Below are 11,188 nucleotides of genomic sequence, written 5' to 3'. Positions count from 1 at the left end.
ATCATATGCAGGTCTCATATGAATAGCCAAAGTATAAAATAATGGTTAAAATGAAAATGACAGATGCTTTCCCGGTCTTAATGGGTTAATGGGTTAAGGCAAAATGAGTGTCCAGGTGCTAGAGACAAACGGCAGAACAAACAACGAAAGAATAAAGTTTGCCCACTCGTTCTCAGCTCCACGTCACTTATTCCAACTCAAGAGCAGCACTAAATAAGTGGAGCTGAGATCAAGTCAAGTGCCAACGTTATTCCATTTCATCTTCAACTGTTTATTACCTGGACAGAGAGAGCTCTGCGTTCTTGTCCGTCAGCTGATCAATGTTGCGCTCCATCCATGTCAACGTGGGTCGTTTTACAGTTCATGGACCATGGTGGTGTCTGCTCATCTCTCTGCCTCTGTGACCAATGAGATTGTTAGTACCTTAAACAGTGTTACTGACGTTGGGATCACAGGCCTCTTAGGAACACAACTAGATTATTTTTTGTGTTTAACTCATTCACTCCCGGAACGCATCTCTGTACTTTTAGATTTATTTGTCTATTAAAAAAATAGCAGATCTACAAGCTCATAGCGCACCGAGTGTCGAGCTTGTAGATCTGCTATTTTTGAAAAAATTATTGTGAAAATGTGTGCAAATCTTTGAATGAATATATATATATATATATATATATATATATATATATATATATATTATTTTTTTAAGCGAACATTTGTAACTCAAATCTTTGCCTCTGGGGGTCCTTGGAACAAAATATTTTATATATTCAAAGATTTGCACACATTTTCACGATTTTTCAAAAATAGCAGATCTACAAGCTCAAAGCTCATGAGCTTGTTTTTATTTATTATTAAATAAATAAAAACAAGCTCATGAGCTTTGAGCTTGTAGATCTGCTATTTTTTGAAAAATCGTAATCTTCATTAATTTAAAGGAGAGATCCGCCCATTTTAAGTGTTATCTTTGATGTGTCGCTAATCACTCACCATCATTGAAAGGGACGTTGAGTTATTTCAGAGAGTCCCCTGTTGTCCAGTTTGTCGACCCCCTCCGTTGGCATAATGGGAGCCCGTGTAAGAGTGAAAATCGTCTATTATAACCGATGCAAAATTAGTTTTTTCTCTACTACTGCTCATCGCGGAGTCACATGATACTCAAACGTGCACTGAATGTCGCGAGCGAGCTTCCGTTCGTGCAGAACGACATGATGCTGGTTGCTTATTTCTTCCACAGACGCCAGGTTCTGTGTGAGTGATTAGCGACACATCAAAGATAACACTTAAAATGGGCGGATCTCTCCTTTAACACTATAGCAAGGGTCTTCAACAAGGGGGCGGGCTGTCCAAATCTTTGTGTGATAGGAACTTTCTTTTACATGACTACATTCACATTAACCACTTCAACCCTAGTAGCATCCCTAGTCTGGGGGGAACTTTAGCTAAACATAGCAGATCTACAAGCTCACAACGTTGTGATCTTATAGATCGGCTATTTTTCGGTGAAGAGGTTTGGTGTAGAGGAAAAAAAGAGCAGACCAGGTACAGAGCCAAAGGTCAAGTTTACTAAGTATTGATGGTTTAAAGAGAAAACATGAATTTACACAACACTGATGATAGTGATGTCAAACAAGTGTATGAAGCCGTCTATGAAAAAGTTGAATCTGCAACACATTTTTACACAACATGTACTGGGGGGTCCCTGCTTCATCTCTCTCAGCTAAGGGGTCCTTGGCCTGAAAGAACGTTGAAGACCCTTGCTCTATAGCAGTGATTACTAGAAGAATATAGAGCTATTTAACAACTGTAAAACACACACAAATCCACCAACCCATTTAGACCCGAGGCCGATTCTAAAAAACACCTTCTAAATTCTGACCTAAGTTTTCATTTTGATTCAAAAATGTCAAAAGAAAATATGTTGAAAAATATGTAGCAACAACTAATGTGACACAGAGGTGAAATGCATAACAAAACGTATAGGTGTTCCTGGTCTAAATGGGTTAAATGAAGAAAAGTAAGTGTTATGACATTGGTTCTCAAAGTGGGGTCCGGGGACCCCCAGGGGTCCTTGGGAGGGTCACAATCATTTTAACCACTTTAACCATATTTTTTACTTTGGCTATTCAAAAATAGCAGATCTACAAGCTCATAGCGCGGCACCGAGTGCTATGCTATGAGCCTGTAGATCTGCTATTTTTGAAAAATCCCTGGCAAAAAAATATTTTTGAGGTGGGGGTCCGCAGCCAAATACATATCATTTTGGGGGTCTTTGACATGAGAACGTTTGAGAACCACTGTTATATGATACCTGTCTTTGGGAGCATCAACTGCCTGCAGCTCCATGAAGGTGACTGGAGGAATGTGAGACTCAAAAGACGCGTCATCTGAGACGTCTGCTGATGTACCACCAGCCAGGGAGGATGAAGACGGCTGGGCAAAGACTGGGGTGTCTGGAGAGAGATGTATTCATTTAACATGAAATCCTCAATCACAGTCAGTTGTGAGCTTGTAGATCTGCTATTTTCACAATATTTATCTGTGGAACTGAGTCAAACTAAATGTAATGCCTCAACCCCAGTTCAAATAGGATTGTTTGTTTGGGGGGGGTCGCAAGTTCAAATAGGATTATTTTTGGGGGTCCCCAGTTCAAATAAGATTATTTTGGGGGTCCCCAGTTCAAAATGATTCTTTAGTGGGGTCCCCAGTTCAAATATGATTATTTTGTGGTAGCTGTAGAATACAACTCTAGACGTATTTATGATTCTGACGTTTTCAATCTACGAGAGTTGTAGGGTTCACCCCCCATGGACACAGGGACTTTCTGCACTATGCCCCGTAGACACTCCAAACACGTACAAATTGAAAATAGAATTGCTTACCGCCAAGCCCCAAATGTTAACTGTCTTTACGCGGTAGTAGTTTAATGTAATAATCCATATATTTCAATAAAGAAGTGTTTTAATGCCGTCTGTGGCCGATTCTGTCGGAAGTTCCCAATGGGCGGTAGTGACGCGCCCATCTGGTGAAATCCGGAATTACACTCAATGTAAACATGAAGTAAACTAGGGTGAAAAAATTGCGTTCGGTCAAAGACTGCATTAAAACACTTCTTTATTGAAATATATTGATTATTACATTAAACTACTACCCCGTAGCGAGAGTTAACATTTGGGACGTCAGGGTAAGCACCATTTTTTTCCTTCAATTTGTACATGTTTGGAGTGTCTACGGGGCATAGTGCTGAAAGTCCCTGTGTCCATGGGGGGTGAACCCTACAACTCTCGTAGATTGAAAACGTCAGAATCATATTTCATAAATACGTCTACGTTGTATTCTACAGCTAATTTTGTGGAGATATAACGAACTGAAAGGTTTAGAAGAACCACTGATTTAAACTAACAAACAAGTCAATGGATGCCATGTTAGCGCCACAAAACTAACAGGAGCATTCAAACAGTGACATCATCATGACGTCGTTGTGTTTAAGAAGTAAACGCACTAGCCATGGATCCAAGACGGACCGTCATGAATGAACTTCAACATAGTGTTTGCACTTTCTCCCTTTCTGGTCCGTACATCTACATAAACGTTCAGATTTCAAATATAGAGTGCTTAACCCATGGCCACGGATAATACAATTATATACGGACCCTCAGAATTACCCGATATCTTCCGTATTGTTCAATAAAAAGCATTTTAATCCAATCGGTGGCCATTTTCTCATAGAGTTATAAAGTATCAGAGTGCAATACACCTCCCAAACGATAGGGTCGCGTAGTTGAAAGCATATGGAGGAAATGAGGAGAAAATGGCCAGCGATCGGATTAAAATGCTTTTTATTGTACAATACGGAACATACAGGTACTTCTGACGGCCCGTACATGATTGTAACATCCGTGCCCATGGGGTCAGCACTTTATATTTGAAATCTGAACGTTTATGTAGATGTACGGGCCAAAAGGGGAGAACGTGCAGACAAAAGGGGAGAACGTGCAGACAATATGTTGAAGGTCATCCATGACTATGACAGTCATGTATCAGGGATAGTTTAAGAAGTAAACGCACTTACCTCTCTCTGGCAAATAAATGACTCTTTATTCTCTGACGATTTAATGGGAAATAAACGCGTTCAAACGTGCGTTCAACTTTCTTCACATTCCAGCTGATGAGGAAACACAGCACAGCAGGCGCGTCCATTTTGAATCTGGTCCAATCACATTCACGAGTCACGACCAGACTGTGTTGCCAGACTGTGCGGGAGTAATAAGCAACCAGGTCTATGAAAACAAGCCCAAAAGAACGACATGAGCACTTTAAACCGTTGGCTATTTGAAAATAGCCGATCTAAACTCGAGCTTGTATATCTGCTGTAAATATAGGAAAAAAAAGTGAAAATTTGGGAATATTTTCAAATCCACAAAATCTTGTATTGGGGTCTCTGGCACAAAATATTTTCAGATCGGGGGGTCTGTGGACAAATAATTACATATCAATTTGGGGGGTTTCCTTGATATGAAAATGTTTGAGAACCACTGGTTTAAACGACATTAGAAACAAGCCCATATAAGCAACTACACTTTAGAAACAAGCCCCCGCAGCGCAACCGCTGAGCAACTTCACAGAAAAATAAGCCCAAAAGTACCTTATAATAAGCGGACATGGCGACACTGCAAAGAGCCAACCCACGGATACGTGTAGAGAAGGATCCATCTGTTACGTCACTGACGTCCGTTTAAAAAGGCACCGAAAGAGGCGGAAGTGGACAACGTGACGTAAGTGATACATCCTTTTTTAGGGCGCGTTCGAAAATACAGCACTGAGCGCACTGGCCAATACAAACTAATAGGCGAGTGTGCTCCGGTGCGTAATTTCCGAACGCACACTGTATAGGATCCTTGATAAGCGGCAAGGATTCTCTTTTTCTTCACATCTTTATTGACAATACAAAATGACATGCAAAGACGTCATTAACGCACCAGAGCCAGGGAGTGGGACAGTGGTGTTAAGTAACTAAGTACATTTACTCAAGTACCGTACTTAAGTACAATTGTGAGGTATTATTTTTTACTTTACTTGAGTATTTCCATTTTTTGATACTTTATACTTCTACTCCACTACATCTCAGAGGCAAATATTGTACTTTTTACTCCACTACAATTATTTTACAGCTTTAGTTACCAGTTACTTTGCAGATTTTGATTATTATCACAAATGTGAGCGAACTGCTATTTTCAAAAGATTTGAAACCTGAAATGGGACTTTCTGCACATTAACTTTTTGTGCTTTAAGTACAATTTGATGCCAATACTTTTGTACTTTTACTCAAGTAAAATGTGAATACAGGCCTTTTACTTGTAACAGAGACAGAGTATTTCTATATTGTGGTTTTGGTCACTTACTTAAGTTAATAATGTGATTACTTCTTCCACCACTGGCCAGAGAGACTCTTCTAAGAAATGAGAACACTAACCAGTGGTGGAAAGTAACTAAGTACATTTACTTAAGTACTGTACTTGAGTACAATTTTGAGGTATTTGTACTTTACTTGAGTATTTCCAATTGTCTATACTTTTACTTCTACTCCACTACATCTCGGAGGCAAATATTGGACTTTTACTCCACTACAATTATTTGAAAACTTTAGTTACTAGTTACTTTTCAGATATAAATTATTACATTATAAAACATATACATTTACCCCTTTTGCCCTATTTTATACCTAGGCTATTTGAAAATAGCCGATCTATAAGCTCACAACGCGTCGCATCGCGACGCGCTGTGAGCTTGTAGATCTGCTATTTTCAAATATTTAGTACTTTTACTTTTGGTACTTTAAGTACATTTTGATGCCAATACTTGTGTACTTTTACTCAAGTAAATTTTGAATTCTGGGCTTTTACTTGTATCAGAGTATTTATATAGTGCAGTATTGGTACTTTTACTTAAGTAAAGAATTTGAGTACTTTTTCCACCACTGACACTAACAAATGAACACAGTTTTCTTTCGTACTTTTCTTTTTATCTTCTATTTAGTTATACATGGTTTTAATGCAGGGCAGGCTTCATTTTCAAAAGTGATAAATACTATACATGCTTAATGAGGTAATAATGACACAGTAGAGGGAAGACACAGGAACACGTGTGTGGAACACTGGGGACCTCTAGTGGAACCTGGGAGAAACACAGGGGAATAGGCTCCCAATGATACTAATGGAGACTCTGTTCCATTTAGTGTAGTTAGTAGCACAGTAGTTCTAAAACCTTTTAATTTCAAGGACCTGAGAGAGTTACACACCCGTAAGGGTCCATTTGGAGCCCCCTCAAGGAACCATGAGGGTCCCTGGACCTCACTTTGAGACCCACTGGTGGTGTAGCAGAGTGTTTCTAGTGAGCCAACATGCAACAATATGAGCACCCTGACTCTGTTTGACCAGAATGGAACAGAGCCTTCATTAGTATCATTGGTAACTCCTGTGAAGGAAGTAAGGAAGAGGCCCAATTTCTTTCCAATATGGCTGCTGCATAGAGCCTGCCTATTACAGATGACACCGGCTCTTCTATATGTTTGTGTCAACATGCTTCTTGTTAATGATGGGTTAATTTTCTACTGTCTTTGTATTAGCATTTTAAAAATCTATACTGCATTTTAATCAGCATCCAGACATTTGCTAACAACAAACACATGGAATGTTGCATAATGTAGGAAAGATTAGCATGCTGTGGGCCTGTATTCAACCTTTTTACACAGCGAGAAGCAAAGAAACAAAGAAACAAAGTCCTGACATCACTTCTGTTCTCTCCTGCGTCTGCGTCACAGAATTATTATTTTCTCCATTCTAAATCCCATAGACTTTTTCAACATTACATCCTATAAGAACTGTGTTCCAAAAAACTAAACAAAAACAGTCTGGCGATTCTGTCTGGGATATGTGACTCTGTGTCGTTTATGATATTTTACATTTGATAACATATGTGTTTGGAGAAAATGGAATGAATTTTGAGGCGGTACCCTGAAGAAGCGTTGGAAACTCACGTGACTCACTGTCCCCACGAGCACTTTTGCGAGAGCATTTTCGGACCATCTTTTCATGGACAGTGAGATCTACAAACTTACAGTAGCGTGTCCTATGGTATGGAGTTATGTAGGCAGTAGGCTACAACCTGGCTGGGTTAAGGATATAAACCCGACGCTCCAATCTCTTATTAACGTGGCGGCACAGGATCACTGCAGCCCGCCCAAGTCTTATGGGGAATAGCCTTCATGACTGCTTTATTTTAGAGTAACTTGAACACGCAGTGCTCGGTATGGGTTAAATAAATGAATATACAAACGTATTCCATTCATGGCGATGTGATTGGTATCATAATATGACATTCATGTAGGCTACAGGCCTACGTGACAAAGATTGTACCGTTACGGATTACATGACAGACACAGTTGGGCGTGTGTGTGTGTGTGTGTGCAATGTGCGTGTGTGAGAGAGAGAAAGCGTGCGTGTGTGGCGAGCGGGGGAAACTCTTTCTTATTGGCTTTTCACGATTTGTTTGGTCGTATTCTGGTTCTTCATGTCGTAAAATCGGGGCGTTTCGAGAATATTTAAGGGCGTGTTATTTAAATGACGCTCGTTTTCAGACGTGAGATTTATCAAGGCTCCGACCAAATGTACGTTAGGATTGGCTGTATAGGATCGCTTCATAAATGTGACTTGGACGTTGGGGTACGGCCGAATTTATGGAAAAATATAAGACGTTTTTTACGCTCCATTGATAAATGAGGGCCTCTGTCTGTGCACAGCGCACAACCCACACTGAACATACTTTTACCTTTTCACCGTCAGTTGATGCTTCATATCCATATGAGTAAAATCACACACCTCATTTGTTTATTTTTAGAACACAGCTCTTACATGAAGCCATGTTAAAATTATAACATACCTCGGTGATCCAGGAGTGTGTAACAGAAGTGACGTCAGACTTGGGTGCTCCATAGCAGTGGTTCTAAACCTTTTCAGTCCACGACCCCCCCAAAAGAATCATATATGAACTGGGTACCCCCCAAAATAATCATATTTGAACTGGGGACCCCCATCCTGACAAGCACTTGGAATTGTAGGAGTTGAGGCATTACTTTACATTTAGTTTGACTCAGCTCCACTGCGAGGTGTTGTGAGCTTGTAGATCAGCTATGTTTAAAAAAAAAATCAGTAATGGAAAATGCTTTTTTCATTTAATTACATTTTCACTTTTTTTCCCCAGTTATATTAAAAGTCCTAAAATTGTAACTTTATTGTCATCTGGGGACCCCCGCAAAGTCATGTGGGGACCCCCCTGGGGGTGCCGACCCACAGGTTGAGAACCACTTCTCTATAGCAGCAGTGTGTCAGGTTTTAGTATTCAGGATTCCATTGGTTATAGATGACGATCAGAAACACCATGACTGTTGTTACATAGAAAATGAAGAACGCTCTGTTGATTGTCGTGGCCATTCTGCTCCAGTAACCAGGCCGGCCTCCATCTTCCTTGCTCTTAAAGAACAAATGCACATTCTTCTCCAGATCTCTCAACTCATCCAGGATCACACGAAATCCATGGGATTCCTCTTTGAGATTACTGTCCTGAAACAGATTACATTACATTAGATTAGATTATTAATATTAGTGAATATTGCTTGATTCAAAATGTAGATATTTGATATACATTTTATTAGACCTATGAACTCATTGTAACTTCAAACTCCATTTGAACCATGTCAGATTCATTGACAACACAAGTCCTTGGTTCTGGTGACTGATATTATCCATCTGAGGGGGTCATGTTTTTTCAATAACTTTTTCATATACTAGACCTGGGCATCGGCCTGCTCAGGAATAATGCAAGTCGAGAATCCATGCACCACCCGGTTATGCACCACCCGTTGTACCAGTCTGTCAGTTATGGAGAGCTCTGTGTCAGTAAGTCAGTCAGTCTGTCTGTCTGTCTGTCTGTCTGTCTGTCTGTGTCCCTTTCATGCCCATGTGGAGATTCCTGATGTCATCAGTGTATGCCCATATGCCTATATATGGACTACTGAATGAATGAATATCAAATATCTACATATTGAAACAAGCAATTAAACAATTGTCTGGGGCGCACAAAAAAGCCTGAGTAGATGATGATATGTGTCTATTCCCCCCGCCGGATAATAAAGGTATCTATCTATCTAACAATTAAAGTAAGACAATCCTTATTATTTGTCCAAATGGTTACTTTACTTATTTGTTTATTTAGATGGGACAGCGCATAATGAACAGTTCATAATACACCAGATTTAGCAAATGCACATTTCCACCCGTAGCCCCCAATGTTTTCTTTTTGTACAGTACACTAGGCCTACACACATGTACAAACACCATGGTGACATCATGCTAACCTCTCCAGCCACACTCTGAAGCTCATGTGTGTCTCCATCACCACCAGGGACATTGTGAAAGCATGGACACCACTTACACCTCCTCTCTGCAATGACACACAATCCACGTTATGAGTTATATCAGTGGTTTTCAACCTTTTTCATGCCTAGGACCCCTAAATTGATATGCATTTGGCCGCGGACCCCCATTTGAAAATGTTTTGTGCCAGGGACCCCCAGAAGCAAAGATATCAGTTAATTTCCGCTTTAAAAATATATAAATATTCAAAGATATGCACACTTTTTCAAGGTTTTTCACTCGGTGCCACGCTATGAGCTTGTATATCTGCTATTTTTGAATAGCCAAATCTAAGTGGTTAAAATGATTGTGACGCTATGTTAACTAATTTCGCTGGGGACCCCCTGGTGCTCCCTCAAGGACCACTAGTGGTCCCCGGACCACTGGTTGAAAACCACTGAGTTATATGATTCACATTATTAAAGGAAACCACTGAGTTATATGATTCACAATATTAAAGGGAGGGTGAGTGATATTTTTTGGTCAAAACAAGACATTTTTCTAAAGGTTAAAGCACTATTTTCTGATAGCATGCATGACTACAGAGTGTTTGTTCAATAACAGAAAGTTTTTTTTACACAGGTTTTCTTTTTAGCAGACACAAAGGAGGGTCTGCTAAATGACTGAATCATAATTGTACAGCAATGGTCTCACCTCTGCCACGGCCGTGGCCTTGGGCCTCGTCCTCCTTCAGGTTGTGGCCTTTGTCCGTCTCTGTCTTCTGGCGGAGAGAGTCCTTTTCCAACAGATACGTCACCAGAATGGTCTCCAGCAGACTTAGCAGCATCAGAGCAAAGCTCCCACAGCAGTACATGGCTGTGAGCAGAGACACAATTCAGTGAGTGTAACCATAATGTCTAAATACATTGTTATCTAATCACGCTCATCATCAATCATTGTGAGCTTGGAGATCTGCTATTTTCAAAAGCTTTTTATACATTTGAAAACTTCTGCGTAATGTGTACTTTCTACTTTTGGTACTTTAAGAACATTTTGATACACTCAAGTGGATTTAGAATTCCAGACTTTGAGAGTAGAGTATTTCTACATTGCAGTATTGATACTTTTTACTTTTTTACTTTTTACTTAAGTTAAACAACAACACATTTTGAGTACTTATTCCATCACTGCCAGGGACCCCCATACAAGATTTGAGTTGTGAAATGTTTCAAAAACATTTTCAGATCGACAGTGTTGCTTCGGGGGGCCACAGCCCAAATCCCATGGGCGTTTATTTACCTATGATGGGCATTCTGTTGGACGTGGCGGGCAGGATCTCGTTGAGAATCAGCTGTAAAACGGTGACGGCGAGCAGCACGGTGACCTTGAAGCTCAGCTTCTCGCCGCTGCCGTCCGAGATCAGGAAAGACGCCATGTCCAGACACAGGAAGAACAAGACGGGCAACAGGAAGTTGACGATGTAGAGGACGGCCTTCCTCTTCATAGTGACCTAATAGGAGGAGGAGATGTTAGAAGGTCAGCCTATAGACCAATTATTTGTTTACCTACATTGAGACTGGACGGTGGACGCACAGGTGATTGTTTCATGCAATCAATTCTCAACCTGTTGTTTCGGGGTGCGCTGGTTTCAGAACACCCCAACCCCCTCTTGTGTGTTGGCTAGTGAGGCGCGCCCTAGAGAGACCTGACAAAATGGGTTTCATTTGGAGCCAGTGTGACATTTGGAGCCAGTGTGACGTCGTCTGTTAAGGGGTCTATAG

General features: G+C 40.5%; 1 protein-coding gene and 1 long non-coding RNA gene across 2 annotated transcripts in view; both read right to left on the bottom strand.

The window, feature by feature from the left end:
- Positions 1 to 284: 284 nt before the first annotated feature.
- LOC308076133 lies at positions 285 to 4,195 on the bottom strand. Its single transcript, XR_013932255.1, has 3 exons — positions 4,070 to 4,195; positions 2,309 to 2,450; positions 285 to 398 (listed from the first exon to the last, which is right to left on the bottom strand). It is a non-coding gene; the product is annotated as an uncharacterized lncRNA (long non-coding RNA).
- A 4,192-nt stretch (positions 4,196 to 8,387) lies between these two features.
- Positions 8,388 to 11,188, bottom strand: part of LOC308075404 (5-hydroxytryptamine receptor 3A-like) — a gene marked incomplete at both ends in the record, with an annotated part of 12,604 nt that continues 9,803 nt past the window's right edge. The window contains 4 exons of the mRNA XM_080415267.1: positions 8,388 to 8,615; positions 9,410 to 9,495; positions 10,122 to 10,283; positions 10,707 to 10,917. Coding sequence (XP_080271393.1) covers positions 8,388 to 8,615; positions 9,410 to 9,495; positions 10,122 to 10,283; positions 10,707 to 10,917 — 687 coding nt within the window. The remainder of the gene's footprint in view (positions 8,616 to 9,409; positions 9,496 to 10,121; positions 10,284 to 10,706; positions 10,918 to 11,188) is intronic.

Source organism: Gymnoscopelus braueri (assembly GCF_963280865.1).
Source record: "Gymnoscopelus braueri genome assembly, chromosome: 2".
NCBI classification, from domain to species: domain Eukaryota; kingdom Metazoa; phylum Chordata; class Actinopteri; order Myctophiformes; family Myctophidae; genus Gymnoscopelus; species Gymnoscopelus braueri.
The sequence above is the reverse complement of the archived record's forward strand: the minus strand, read 5'-3'. Positions and strand labels throughout refer to the sequence as shown.